The sequence below is a fragment of the Fringilla coelebs genome (assembly GCF_963513975.1).
Source record: "Fringilla coelebs genome assembly, chromosome: 1".
Lineage (NCBI taxonomy): Eukaryota > Metazoa > Chordata > Aves > Passeriformes > Fringillidae > Fringilla > Fringilla coelebs.
In genome coordinates, this window is record NC_140028.1 from 32,704,423 (window position 1) to 32,717,939 (window position 13,517).

Consider the following 13,517-nt stretch of genomic DNA (forward strand, 5'->3'; position numbering starts at 1 on the left):
AAATCATGTATATACAGCTCAGACAGACAACCAAAAAAAATGTCACTGTTACTGCTGTTTCCATATATATGCAAGTCAATCTTTAAGCTGGTTTAAAAAGTGTTCAAGGGCTTCTCTCCTTGAATAGCATCAGAGTCCTTACAGCAATACTGTGTAATTCTCAAATGTGCTTTGTTTTACTGACACAGAAGATATAAACCAGACTAGAATGTAGTCTTAGAATCAATGTATATTGTGCAGGTCCCACATAAAGATATTAAATATATCTGATGCATGATATGGGAGCAAATAGTAAATGAAAACTAGAAAATTGCTTCAGTGCCCAATCAAAATAGAATACAGAGCTACCAGAAAGAAAACAAACCAGGTTGAAAAGAAATTTTGCAAGCACAAAAGCTATCCTGCACAAAGAGCCAAATGCAGCATGTGTGCTTCTAAATCTCATCCTATTTTGAGGAATTTAATCATGGATAAGCCTTTTGCTGCCACCTGTACAGAAATCAATGCACAGAGTACTTCAGGGCAGTGAAAATAAGTAGGATACGAAACAGTTGAACTCACAGACATGAATCGAACCAGGGATCCAAACTTTTCCACAGTAAAAGTTTTATCCAAGCTCATTCTTGCAGATGGCAAGTTTACTTGCTGTTCAGTAACATTCATTTTCATGTGAAATATTATTTCAACTTTGGCCTCTCATTTACCCAGTATAGAAACTACAGAAGCATAAGTGGCAGGTGTTAGAGAACAAATCTGTGGTAGAACCACGCAGTTGCTTCCAGAGCTCTGGAGAGACTGCTAGTACAATGAGGGTGCTCACAACCCTCTTATGCTGAGATCACAAACTTTTTCTCTGTGAAAAGTAGAGTTTTCCTGTCTCAGAGGCACGCCAGAGCGGAGTCCTGGAGGACCACTGACATCTGGTGGTCACTTCAATCCAAACAAGACTAAGTCAGATATATTTAATTTTACTGTGACTTGATCAAATTACATTTTACAGGTGGTCTGACAGAAATACATGCCAGGGAAGCATTAAGTTACAGGTCTTACTCTGGGTTTATTAACTTAGTGGAATTTGATAGCTACAAGTAAATGCAGATGAACTGCAATACACAAGCAACAAACTCAGTTAAAGCTGCCAGTACATTAATAGCATTGTTGGATTAAACCCACTCTAGAGATAATAAAGCTTTTCCAAATAGAGCACATTTAATTCAACAAGTTCTTGAGAATCACTGGATCATGAAATAGAATTATATAAAACTGCCTTTTTTACAAATAAAAAAGCGCATTGTTTCCTAGGTAAGATGTTTCTTATTACTGAAAAGGAGTAATGAGATTTAGGTCTACTTTTGCTAGACAACTAGCACAATATTAAATAATAAGCAGGAGTATCCAATAATTTTATCCACATTGATATTTGTTAGATGGTGAGACTGCCCAGACAAAAACTGCCTCAGTTCTCTCCAGCAAACTTGAGATGATCTTCTTGACACCTAAATACAATTGTGCAGAGAGACCACACCCACCAGCACTGGACCCAAAATGTACTTAGGCCTATTAGCACTGATTGTTGATAGGCAAACACTTAAAGTTATGCTTTGGTTGTTGCATTTATGTACAACTTGTAAACAAAACTCTGAGGCTTTCAAGCATTCATCAAGCATACAAAAGTCTTACTAAACTGTCGTAAGAATTTTCAGCCCTTCCCAAATGCTTTTTTTGATGCAAAATGATTCAAAGTCTATCTTCAGATAAATGTACATTTCTTGTTGACATAGGGGCTCAATTCAAAACTAATAAAACTCACGGCATGTATTTATTGAGTAATAGGAAGGAATCAAATTGGTTTTCTACACATTTCCTCTATGCTACAAGAGGACAGTTTTGCAAAAAATCAGCAGTACAAATCATCTCCAAACTTTCTGTATTTTTTACTTGGCATCAACATGACCCCATCCATAAGTAAACAGATTGCTAAATTACAGCTTTACCTTCAATCTAGGCTACCTAACCAGACTGATAGATAGTGAACTAATTTTAATTACTTATACAAAAAGGCATTGCTCTGTGTATGTTTTCTAGTTGGTTGTGGCACGTTGTGGGCAAGCGTTTTATACAGATGTGCAATTGCTAATGTTGCCAAGAAGTGTGCAGCAAAAAATAGCCAGTGCTCAGAGTGAAACATGGTACACAGGACACTCACATGAAGGGAACTGTATCAAGCCACCCCAAAGAAAGCAGCAAATGTGCACCAAGATAGTTTGATTTGATTCTGCCAGAGTTTGAGGCTGAGCTTGAAAGGCTTTCAAAAGACAAGTGTCAGGTATTCCATTTGTATTTCAGCAAAATTGTAGTACCTGTTGTCCAGTGATGCCTCTGGAGAATTTCACTTGTGTGGTAATGCTGTTCTTACCTGTTTCAGGTCTTTTCCTGAACTGCTGCATGAACATACACTGACAAAAGTGGCTTTACAAGATTACTTTTTTTTAACACCTTCCTAAAGGTCCAACTGCAAATCAAGAGACAATAATCAGTACAGAGAAACTTGCTCCTGTTTCAGGAGGCACAATTAAATCTTACTCTGAGCATTTAAAGTAAGAGCTATTTTCAGTATTTTAACAATGCTGGTTTCTGCACAATAATGCATTTCATCTACAGTGAAAAGCTGTCACATTGCTGCATATCTATTAAATAAAAGCATTTTAATTAGGTCAGCTACTGGGTAAAGGAGACAATAACCACTTTAAAGACGCACTGTCACAGTTATAGGCCCTTGGCTGAAAAATACGTCTCTTCTTTCCTTTGTCATCCCCCCAACAAATATTTTTGAAAAACATCTCAGCATTGCCAACCCAATTAAACAGCAGCAGGAGATGATTACTCTGTGGCAATGTTCTAATTCACAGACATAATCGTTCTTTTACGTTTATATTTCATTGAAGATATTTTCCTGGGGGCAGAGATGCCCTCCACTCACTACCAGGGACAGAGAAGGTCTAAAAATAATTTTGCCTGGTTCTAATTGATAGCACCATGTTGGGAAATCTCTTCCGAAGACAGAGGAAAGCAAGATAACCCACCCCTGCCAGCATGCTGACCAGCAGGGTGGTGCCAAGAACCCTGGGAGCCCTTTTCTTGGCCACACGGAATGCTGTTGGCAGCACAGCCGAGATTAATATATTGTTGACGTGTCCCAAAACTTTGCAAAATGCTTTTCTCTTCACCACACGCTCATAATAAGCTTCCAAGTTGGGCCGCTTTCCATTTCCCCAGTTTCTTCTTGCTAATCCCAAAAACTTCAGGCGATGTAATGTGACAGCAAGTGACACATCTGCCAGACTGAAGAAATCACCACAGAGCCAAGGCTGATTTCCATCTTCTAAGCAGAGAGAAAACATAAAGCATTACGAACTAATGGAATATAAGCACAATGCTACTTCAAAGTACCGTCTAATAAAGAGCAACAACACTTCAGCTAAAACATGACTTTAATCAATAAACATTTTACTAATCCCTGTCCACGCTGCACAATCTTGTAAAGTCTTAGGCTCAGCAGCCTGACCTACATTTGTTAAGGAAAAAAAGATCCACATTCCAGGTTTATAAATTAAAACCCGCAGTAAACACTTATTTTCCTCAACTAGATTTCTCAAATCTGGATTAAATTAAACAGGATTGGAAAGCAGGAAGGCAGTCTAGCTTTTACTGAAAAGCTACCACTTGTCTGAAGAATTTATCAGCTTGCCTGTGTCACTTAGCTCAATGGCATTCACTCAAGAACTAACTCCAGCTAGCTTGTTGGAGGCTTTCAAGTCAAAAAGAAGTGGATCAGATGACTGACTTGCACCAAACATCTCAGCCCATTGAGATGACAGAATTTGTCTACCTGTTCCTCTTTTGTGTCTCTCTGACCCCAAATCATGGGGGTTTTACACTGAGATGTTTGGGAAATGCCAAATATTCACACTGCTCACCACTAGTCAGGAGCACAGATGGAGACCCCAGGTACCCTCTCCAGTCAAAGGAAAGAGGTGAATCTTCCTGGGATGGCTCGGAGCAGGCACTGCCAGGCAGCGTCACACGTCACTGTCAGTGATCTGAGCCACCAGCACCTGAAAGGGCTGACATGCACTGACTGTACCAAGAGCTTTTCAAGCCCAGGATATGAAACCTGATAGCCAGCACAGCTATCATAGCTGCCAGCATAAGTACTCTGCTCTAGCCTAGATCTCGAGGACTATGCTGCTCCTGCCTCATTTGCAAATTTTGCAGCTCATCCCACACAGCAGGCATGGAAAAATGCTGGCACGAACACCCAGCAGCACCTCTCTGGAAACAGAAAAATTTTGCAATCTCCTTTCCAACACATTTTCCACTAGAGAAAAGCAACAGCTTGGCACAAAACTGGTACCAATTTTGACTGGTTACTCAGGTCTGGAAGAAAGGCCTCTGTAGAAAAGAAGTGTATCCTAGGCTGCTGAAAGGATACCTGGGAATTCATCCAGTGCATTAAATAAGATGATGGAAAAGACCAATGAATTAATCCTGTGTGAAAGAAAGATGCCTGCAGTGGCAGCAGTAGCAGTTGAGGGATTCAAGGATTTGCAAGAGAAGCAGGAGCTCTGAGTTTGACCAGGACCTGGAGAAGTACAGATAACAAACTTCCAACGCAGGAATACCTCAGACAGAATTCCAAGAGGCAATAGTCCCACATTTCACAAAATCCTGCAAACCCAGAAGCTTTCATAAGCTCATCAATTGACTCAGTTGACTCATCATTTGACTCCTTGGAAAGGCTACTTAGCAGAGAAAGGAAAGGGGTTGCTGGAAATGGTGGCAGACATAGTTTGCTGAACAAAATCCTTCCCTCCTTTATGAGTTAAAACATTTTCTGTGACTCTTTCACTGTTGAGTCAGTAGAAAATTTAATCTAGATTTTCAACTGCCGGTTCAAACCTACAGTTGTGATAGTAACCAGTAATTATTACAACAGCTATTTATAGAGCTAAATGCAAAAAGTTATTGATTTGAGCAGATGCAGTTGATATTGACTGATGCTTCATGCAGTTTCCAGTGAAGGCAGGGGAGGGACTCCTATTAGCACCACTGGGAGTTGAACCACACTGTGAAAAAGCAGAAGGCTAATCCCATTTAAACAGAATTTAGGATGCTGACATGGTTAAGTGCCTGTGGGTATAGATCAGGAGGAAGGTCAGCATTGCAGATGTCCTTGCAGGAGTGTGTTACAGACTTGCTAGCCACCACAAAGAGGCAGATGATGCACTCTACAGGAGGCTGGGCTGGCAGAAGTCTCTCAGTTTCCAGCCCTTGAACTTGTGGGGGACTTCAGCCTGCCAGATGCCTGCTGAAAATGCAACGCAGTGGAGAGGAGGCAGTCTAGGAGATTCCTGGAGTGTGTGGAAGAAAACTTACTCTCAACTGGAGAAGAACTCATGGGTGATGTGGTGGTCAGTGGCCATCTTGGGCACAGCAACCATGAAATGATGGTTTTCAGTTCTGGGTGAAGCAAGGAAAGGCACCAGCAGAACTGCCACCTTGGATCTCTGCCAGGCAGACTTTGGACTGCTTAGGAGTTTGATTGACAGAGTTCCTTGGGAGTCAGTCCTGAAAGGCAAAGTAGTACAGGAAGGACAGGCAAGACTTAAGGAAGAACTCTTAGAGGTACAGCAAGAGATTGTTCCCATATGCTGTCAGGGACAAAGACCAGCCTGGGTAAACAGGGAACTCAGGCTGGAACTCAGGGTAAAAAGGACAGCGTCGCACCTCTGGAAGGAGGGGGGTAACTGTCATGAGGTTATGCAGGAGAAAATCAGAAAGAAAGCCAAACTAACTTAATTTGGCACTGCAGTTAACGACAACAAAAACAGTTTCAGTAAATGCATGGGCAGCAAAAGGAGGGTTAAGGAGTTTCAACCCTTTGCTGGATGAAAGGGAAAAGACAGTGGGGATGAGGAAAAGGCTGAAGTACTTAATGCCTTCTTTGCCACAGTCTTTAACATCAAAATCCATGCTCCTCAGGCTATCCAGCTCCCAGAGCTGGAAATTGATTATGGGGAGCTGAGTGAAGGCCCTACAACCCAGGAGAAAATGGTTAGTGACCTGCCATGCCAGTTAGACACTCAGAAGTCTATGGGTCAAGATGGGATGTGCCCAAGAGTAAGAGGGGAGCTGCCAAAAACTTGCCAGTTATTTCAATCATTTACCAGCAGTCCTGGTTAACCACAGAAGTCTCTGTTGCCTGGAAATTAGCAAATGTAATACCCATCTGCAAGAAGGGTCAGAAGGAGGACCCAGGAAACTACAGACCTGTCATCCTGACCTTGGTACTGGGAAATATCATGGAGCAGATTGTCCTGAGTGTCACTACATGGCATGTGCAGGACAACCAGGGGAACAGGCCCAGCCTGCAAGAGTTTACAAAGGCAGGTCTTGTTTGGCCAACCTGACCTCATTCAATGACCAGTGACAGGCTTACTGGATGAGGGAAAGGCTGTGCATATTACCTAGATAACTGCAAAGATTTTGACCTGTCTCCCAGAGCATTCTCCTGGGCAAACTGGCTTGGGTGGGTACATTCTTCATTGACTGAAAAGCTGGCTGGATGTCCAGGCCCAGGGAGTGGTGGTGAATGGAGCTACATGCACTTGCTGGCTGGTCTCCAGTGGGGTTCCCCAGGCTCAGTATTTGGGCCAGTCCTTTCTAACAGGATGAGAGGAAATGGCTCTAAATTGAGCCAGACGAAGTTCAGATTAGATATTAGAAATGTTTTGCACTGAAAGAGTGGTCAGGCATTGGAATATGTTGCCCAGGGCAGCAGACAGCAGGGCATGGTTTAGGTGTGGTTATGACGGTGCTGGGTTGACAGTCAGACTAGGTCATCTTGAAAGTCTCTTTCAACATTGACGATTCTGTGATTGTGTGAAAAATTTTACTTTCATTTGGGTGGAAGCAGGTAAACAGGACTGATTTCCAAGAGGATGAGAGAAGAGGGTTGCCTAATGATTAGAGCAATTATTCAGATTGCTTATTCTGCACATACCACAAATATCAGCAGAGTATCTGCACAAGATTATAATAAACCTGTGTTAAATATTAAGGCTGCGATCATTATAGTGAACTGAAGCCTACTCCTATAACATCAACATTCTGTAGTTAATTTTTTTCTGATTTTGTTGATAAAAATACTAAAAAATTGTGCAGCTAATTATACTCATTTTCCTGAAAATGTGATCAAGCACTCTCATGAGACAGTGAGAACTCACTGACTGAAACAGTAAAGTAAGCTGGTATTTAAAACAGTATTGATACCTTCTGTGATGTACAGATCAATATATACTAAAAGTATCAAATCCAACACATTAAAAATTGTTTTATAATGGCACTGTCAACAAGTTTACTCAGTATCCTCCAACAGAAATATTAACAGGATTTACCAAGACAAATTCCTTACCTGGTGTTTCCTCATTTCGCCGCTGCAATTCAGTCTCAACCTGATCCAAAACTTTTTCCAGTTCATCCAGTATTTTCTTTAGGTATTTTATATTATCATGATCCAGCAGTTTAGACTAAATAGACATACAGGTTAGATTTTAATCAACGTACAGTTTATACTTTTATCAGAGAAGCTTATAACTACAGTGTTAGTTCATAAACTGTGATTATTTTCTCCACATGGTCCGATGGATACTACATGGATATTGATGACAATTCAGAAAACAGCAGAAAACTTTAGAGATGCCACATATTAAGGTTTGCCTACCCCTGCAGGGTGCTCAACAGCCCAACACCAGCACTGATGGGTACTTACCTTTGAAGTCAGTGGGACCAGTCCAGTACTTCAGCACACACTTGAAGTGTGTAGCTGATCTGAGGACAGACAGTTTCATGCCTTGAAGGGTTAAACCACTGCATGACATTACTGGTAATGACAAGTGAAACAAATGTTTATATTGTGACCAAAAAATCTAACACTGAGCTCATAACAAAGGGGCCCATAGACAGGGGTTTCTTACCTTAAGGCGTTTCTGTTTTGCTATATAGGCATCTTGAAGGTCTGGATTTTCTTCTGCAAGTTTCTTCAGTTCTGATTCTGTGTTACTTATTTGGCCTAATTTAAAAAGATTTTTAAAAAAGGAAAGAAAAAAACCACAAAGGCAGACAAAAAAAAGGAATGACAAATATTAGATATCCAAACATACTCATAATGCAATCCACAGGAACTGATCGACAGCCTGTGTACAGATATCATACCAAGGAAATTGGAAGTGCTGCTTCAATACAGCATCTGCACTAGGTTAGGATTTAAATACATCACATTTTGGAAAACTTGAATGCTTTTTAAATTGACCCACCACACCTTCAGCTCATCAGTTTGCAATGTGACAGCGCTGGTAGGCCCACACTGAGATTTCTTGCCACTGTAGGCCATAGGCATAATTTCACAGCAAAAGCCTAAATGCCACTAAATATGGAGCCAAGGTGTTTTCATTTAGCTAAAATCTGATGCCAGAGTCTGTGATGCTTTTGGAAATATTCTTTAAGAACTGTGTGCATGTCCTAAAAGAATACTATTACATGATTTAAAGAAGGAATGATGTGAAAAGTTAATTTTACTGATTTCTACTATGCGTGTATAGCCTTTTCCTTGAAATGGGGCTTTGCTTGAAAATGCCATATTCATAAACCTAAAATACCAAAAGACAGTGATTTATAAATCTTCTAAACATGAGTATTTCTAATCACAAACCAAGAACAAAAGAATAATTATAGAACATGAATCACCTCTCACTTGTACTTGATAATAAAATTTAGTTACAATTAAGTTTGATAAATGAAACTGATAAAAATCCTTTCTAGAGGATAACAAACTCACTTTTTATATATTCATTTCAACATGACTGTGAAAGCCATCCTTCAATACAGTATATGAAGAAATTGAAGGATATACTCATACAATTAAAATTTTACATATGCAATTAATTACTTACTTGGATTTGGTAGGCGTAAACATAATACACAAATGGCTCATGCCTTATGATATCTAGCAGTCTGAAAATAAAGGTTTTTCAAGCTGAAAATGAAACCATCTCCAAGCAGGAGAAGTTTCAACATGCAAAGGAATTGTTAAGAAACATACACAGGCTTTTCAAAAAAATGCTCCAAATCAAAAAATGTAGGCTATGCTTTAAGCATGAAAAGATGAGAAAACATCTCAATTTAGATAAGCAATAATGTTAGCTCTGCCAGTATGAACATGTGCAAACCGAGAACAGTTTATACCAACTAGAAGCTTGAGCAGAAGAATACATACAGCAAGAAAAGCAGAGGACAATGTTGTAAAGTGAACTGTAAAAAAAGCACGGATTATTACCATGTGAAAACAGAAAAACTACCCATAATGCCTATGAGTAATGCACAATGGTTCAACAAACAGTTAGCATCCACGTTTGGGGAAAAAAAAACAAATCAAAACCACCAAACCAGACAATGCACTGATTAAGAGAATAATTCATGTTCTTGCATGAGGGGGAATGGCTTTAAACTGAAGGAAGTAGATTTAGATTAGATATGAAGAAGAAATTCTTTCCTGTGAGGGTGGTGAGGCACTGGAACAGATTGCCCAGAGAAGCTGTGGACTCCCTATCCCTGGAAGTGTCCAAGGCCAGGCTGGATGGGCTTGGAACAGCCTGATCTAGTGGAAGATGTTGAAACTGGATGATCTTTAAGGTCCCTTCCAACCTAGGCCATTCTATGATTCTATGATTCTATGATTCTATGTTACTTCAGTAACATCAACCATGCAACAATATGGAAAATTAACTTCCTGCCTTCACTTCTGACAATATAATAGTGTGTTACCAGAAATTTTAACAGGGGGATAAGGCATTTTGTTGGAAATATGATTTCTCAAGCTAACACAATATCACTGTTTATGTTATCATGGACTCACTAATAGTATAGATGTATTACATTTCAAAGACTCTGCAGTATTTGACTTTGTTCTACAGAGCATTCTAAACCATCATTAAAAAAAAATCAACACTATATAAACCACTGACATTGAGAAAACAATCAGAGATCTCAGAATGTAAGAGTAAACAGGGAATCATCATCCAGCTGGGCTGTCAGGAGCTGATACTTGTCCTGGAACTACCTCGTTCTTTTGTAATACATTGAAGGAAACACAAAGGTATCAATTAAAAGCTAGCCATGGTACATAAAAAATTATCTCCACAGACACCTCAAAAATAACATTTCCTCTTTCCCATTTCCAAATCCCAACAGAATACACAATCAATAAAAATGATATGCAGAAATTATCAAGGACTGCAACTAAAATTCGTAAACTGTGCTCAGTATTTTGTGTTTAAGGTGGACTTAAGAAAGGAGGTGAATGTAATGCAGCAATCTACTAAGCCAGAGACATTCAGAGCTACACCAGTACATACTACGGATTCTGCTGGTAGCATAGGCTGGAATCATGGAGTCCACTGTTAACTCGGGGTGCAGGATGCAGCCATGTGTGTAGGCATCCATAGGCAAGGAGTCTAAAAGTTCCCTGTAGTGTTGCACCCTTGGATAATACATGCTCCCCTCTTCTGGCATTAATCTTGGTACTTCCTCTGCAAAACAAATTTAAAAAAAAAGTTAAGAAAAGAAGAATCATCTAATTGACCAAAGTTCATTCAGTCATGTCCAGCTGGGACAGGTGACACAGCCACAGGTAAGAAAGCTTCACTTGCTCCCCATCATAACTCAATGGTGTGATTGCAGCTCAGAGAAATGTATATTTGTAGCTCATTTTAAAATGTTTTATAATTCCAATTATAAATGGATGCAAATGCACCAACCCACACAAACATGTATTTAAGAGGCTTTCAAATCAGAAAACCACTCTCAGCTCTCAGCTCTGTAACATACATCTAGGAATGGGTGACCATAACATTCAACCCTATAATGCTCTCACAGCTGGGGACTGCTGAGATTCCAGGAAATTGTTATGGCTGAAATGTTACTGCTCCTGCAATGGTGTAAAAATAGTGTAAAAAAGCAGAGAAATCCTGCACAAAGTGTGGCTGGAAGTATTCCTGCACATCAATGAGTTTTACCCTATCCTTGATCTACCTGGGCCCCAACTCTTTTTTTCATTAAAAGACAGCACAAATTATGTTCACTCAACAATGAAATTTTCTTCATGCCTCAGAAATTGCAGTGCTAAATCCCTGAAATACAAAATGCTGCCATCCTCACACCTATACAAAATACAGCTCTGCATTTCCTTCAAACATTGAGGCAGGTTTTATTGTTGGTGTTTGGTTTTTTGGGGTGTTTTAACAGTACAGGCGCAAAGAATTTCAAAACCCTGCACATGATCACTTCTAAGGCTTCTCTTCTTGCTCTTTTACCTCTTCATTCCATTTAGGCTCCAAAAAAACTTTGCTCATTCTACTTCCATTGTTCTACAGAAGATTATTCTGAAACTAAGCATGTTTCCTCTTATCTCACAGAGAATCTGGACCTGCTTGACAAAGGCAGTCATGCAGCTCTGTTCAGTATGTTACTTTTCATGGCAGTGTCACACCAGGGTTAGTGCAGCATGGTGCTGCTGCCATTCCTGACCTCTCCATCCTTCCTGAAGGGCTAAGGCAGTGGTAGGTTTTACTTAAAAAGGTTCATTCATGAAGGTGCTGGAAAGCCTCCAACTCATTTTAGAGGAATATGTTTTCAACCCAAACTGCTAGCTATTAAGAGAGCCTGTTTACTTGTGAGACTAAAAACATATTCTGCCCTGAACGAAGAGTCCTGCAGTGACACAGGAGAGCTGCCCCCAGCATTGCTGCAGCCTACGGGGCGAGGGGAAGAATCACACTCTGAAATGCCTGTGGGATTACCATCTACAAACGTCGCTTCAAGGTAATCAATAATCTGCGTTGCCTCACAAATGACGTTTTCCCCATGGATCAGGACGGGTACTTCTCCAGAGGAGCTCAAGCGCATGAACCACGGCTCGTTATGCTCGCTCAGGGGCAGGTTCACATCGCGCTCCTCGCACTTCAGCGCCTTCTCGGCTATTGCCAACCGCACCTGGAACGGCACGGCCGGGGTCACCCGGGCACCATCCCCGCCCGGCCAGCATCTTCGCCCGGGCAGCATCCCCGCCCGGGCAGCATCCCCGCCCGGACAGCATCCCCGCCCGGACAGCATCCCCGCCCGGGCAGCATCCCCGCTCGGGCAGCATCCCCGCTCGGGCAACATCCCCGCCCGGGCAGCATCCCCGCCCGGCCAGCATCCTCGCCCGGGCAGCATCCCCGACCGGGCAGCATCCCCACCAGGGCACCATCCCTGCCCGGACAGCATCCCCGCCCGGACAGCATCCTCGCCCGGGCACCATCCCCGCCCGGCCGCTCTCCCGGCCCCGCCTCGGCGCACCCACGGCCGCCCCCCTTCATCCTCCATCCTCCATCCCACCATCCCCCATCCCTCCATCCTCCACCCCTCTGGCCCCGGTGCCGCCGCGGGCGCGCAGGGTTTGTGGGCATGGCGGAAGGCGGCGATCCAGGGCCCCACTCCCCCGCCCAGCCCTCACCTTCTGCGAGGAGAAGGACTGCGTCCAGTGGTACAGCACCAGCGGCGCCATGCCCGGCTCGGCTCGGCCCGGCTGGGCCCGGCTCGGCCCACGGCGCCGGGCGGGGCAGGAGGCAGCGGGGAGCGGCGGCCGTGCCCGCCCCGCGCCGATCCGTTCTGGGAAATGACCCGAAGGGGATGCCCGGGGGACGCGGGGGACAGCCCTCACTGCTCGGAGGATAGCCCTTCCGAAGGGGAAACCGCCTGCAAAGCCGTCTGCAGCATGCCCTAAGGAAGCGCAGGAAGATGGATGCGCAACTAGGGAAGGTCACATGGCAGGATTTAGCCTTTTATATTTATTTCCTTTTTTTTTTTTTTTTTAACTGGTATGAATTTCAGCATTTCAACATCAGCAACATGAGAACCTGCGGAAAAAAAAAATTAAAAAAATTACCGAAAGTCATCCTGAATTGGACCCTGTGGGCAAAATTAATTTATTGCAAAATGAGTCATAGCAAGAAGGAACAAAGCTTTTGAATAACTTCTTTTGCCTCCAGATATGTTCTTTCAATCTCAAGAGAGAAAGTTTCTTAATTATTTTTTTCTAGACAAAATTAGAAAATCTAACAGTTTTGCAGGGCTTTTTTCCTTTTCCCTGTGTGAAGCAAGGTCCTTTCTGAAAAGCATTTGATAACGAACAATAGCTTACATCATCAGGAAATGCCTCCTCTGTATCTTACACTGGAGATACTTTAGAAATGCAATTTCTGATAGTACATTGGACACTATCAGCTACAGCAGGCAGATTTTAGCAAAGTAAAAAGCAGAGTGAGATTACAGAGTGCAGAGTATTGTTCTCTTCATTCTGACTGCTCAGTTCCCAGTAAAGGTGACTACTAACTGATAACTCAGTCCCACATGCCATTTCT

At 42.2% G+C, this 13,517-nt stretch overlaps 1 protein-coding gene across 1 annotated transcript; it reads right to left on the reverse strand.

Annotated features, from left to right (window-relative positions):
• Nucleotides 1-2,999: 2,999 nt before the first annotated feature.
• GDAP1 (ganglioside induced differentiation associated protein 1) lies at nucleotides 3,000-13,230 on the reverse strand (the record flags this gene model as incomplete). Its single annotated transcript, XM_084202265.1, has 6 exons — nucleotides 12,611-13,230; nucleotides 11,916-12,108; nucleotides 10,473-10,646; nucleotides 8,037-8,131; nucleotides 7,475-7,589; nucleotides 3,000-3,382 (listed from the first exon to the last, which is right to left on the reverse strand). Exons 1-6 carry the CDS (start codon nucleotides 12,659-12,661, stop codon nucleotides 3,000-3,002), a joined length of 1,011 nt encoding a protein of 336 aa, XP_084058391.1. The 5' UTR covers nucleotides 12,662-13,230.
• Between the last annotated feature and the right edge of the window lie 287 nt (nucleotides 13,231-13,517).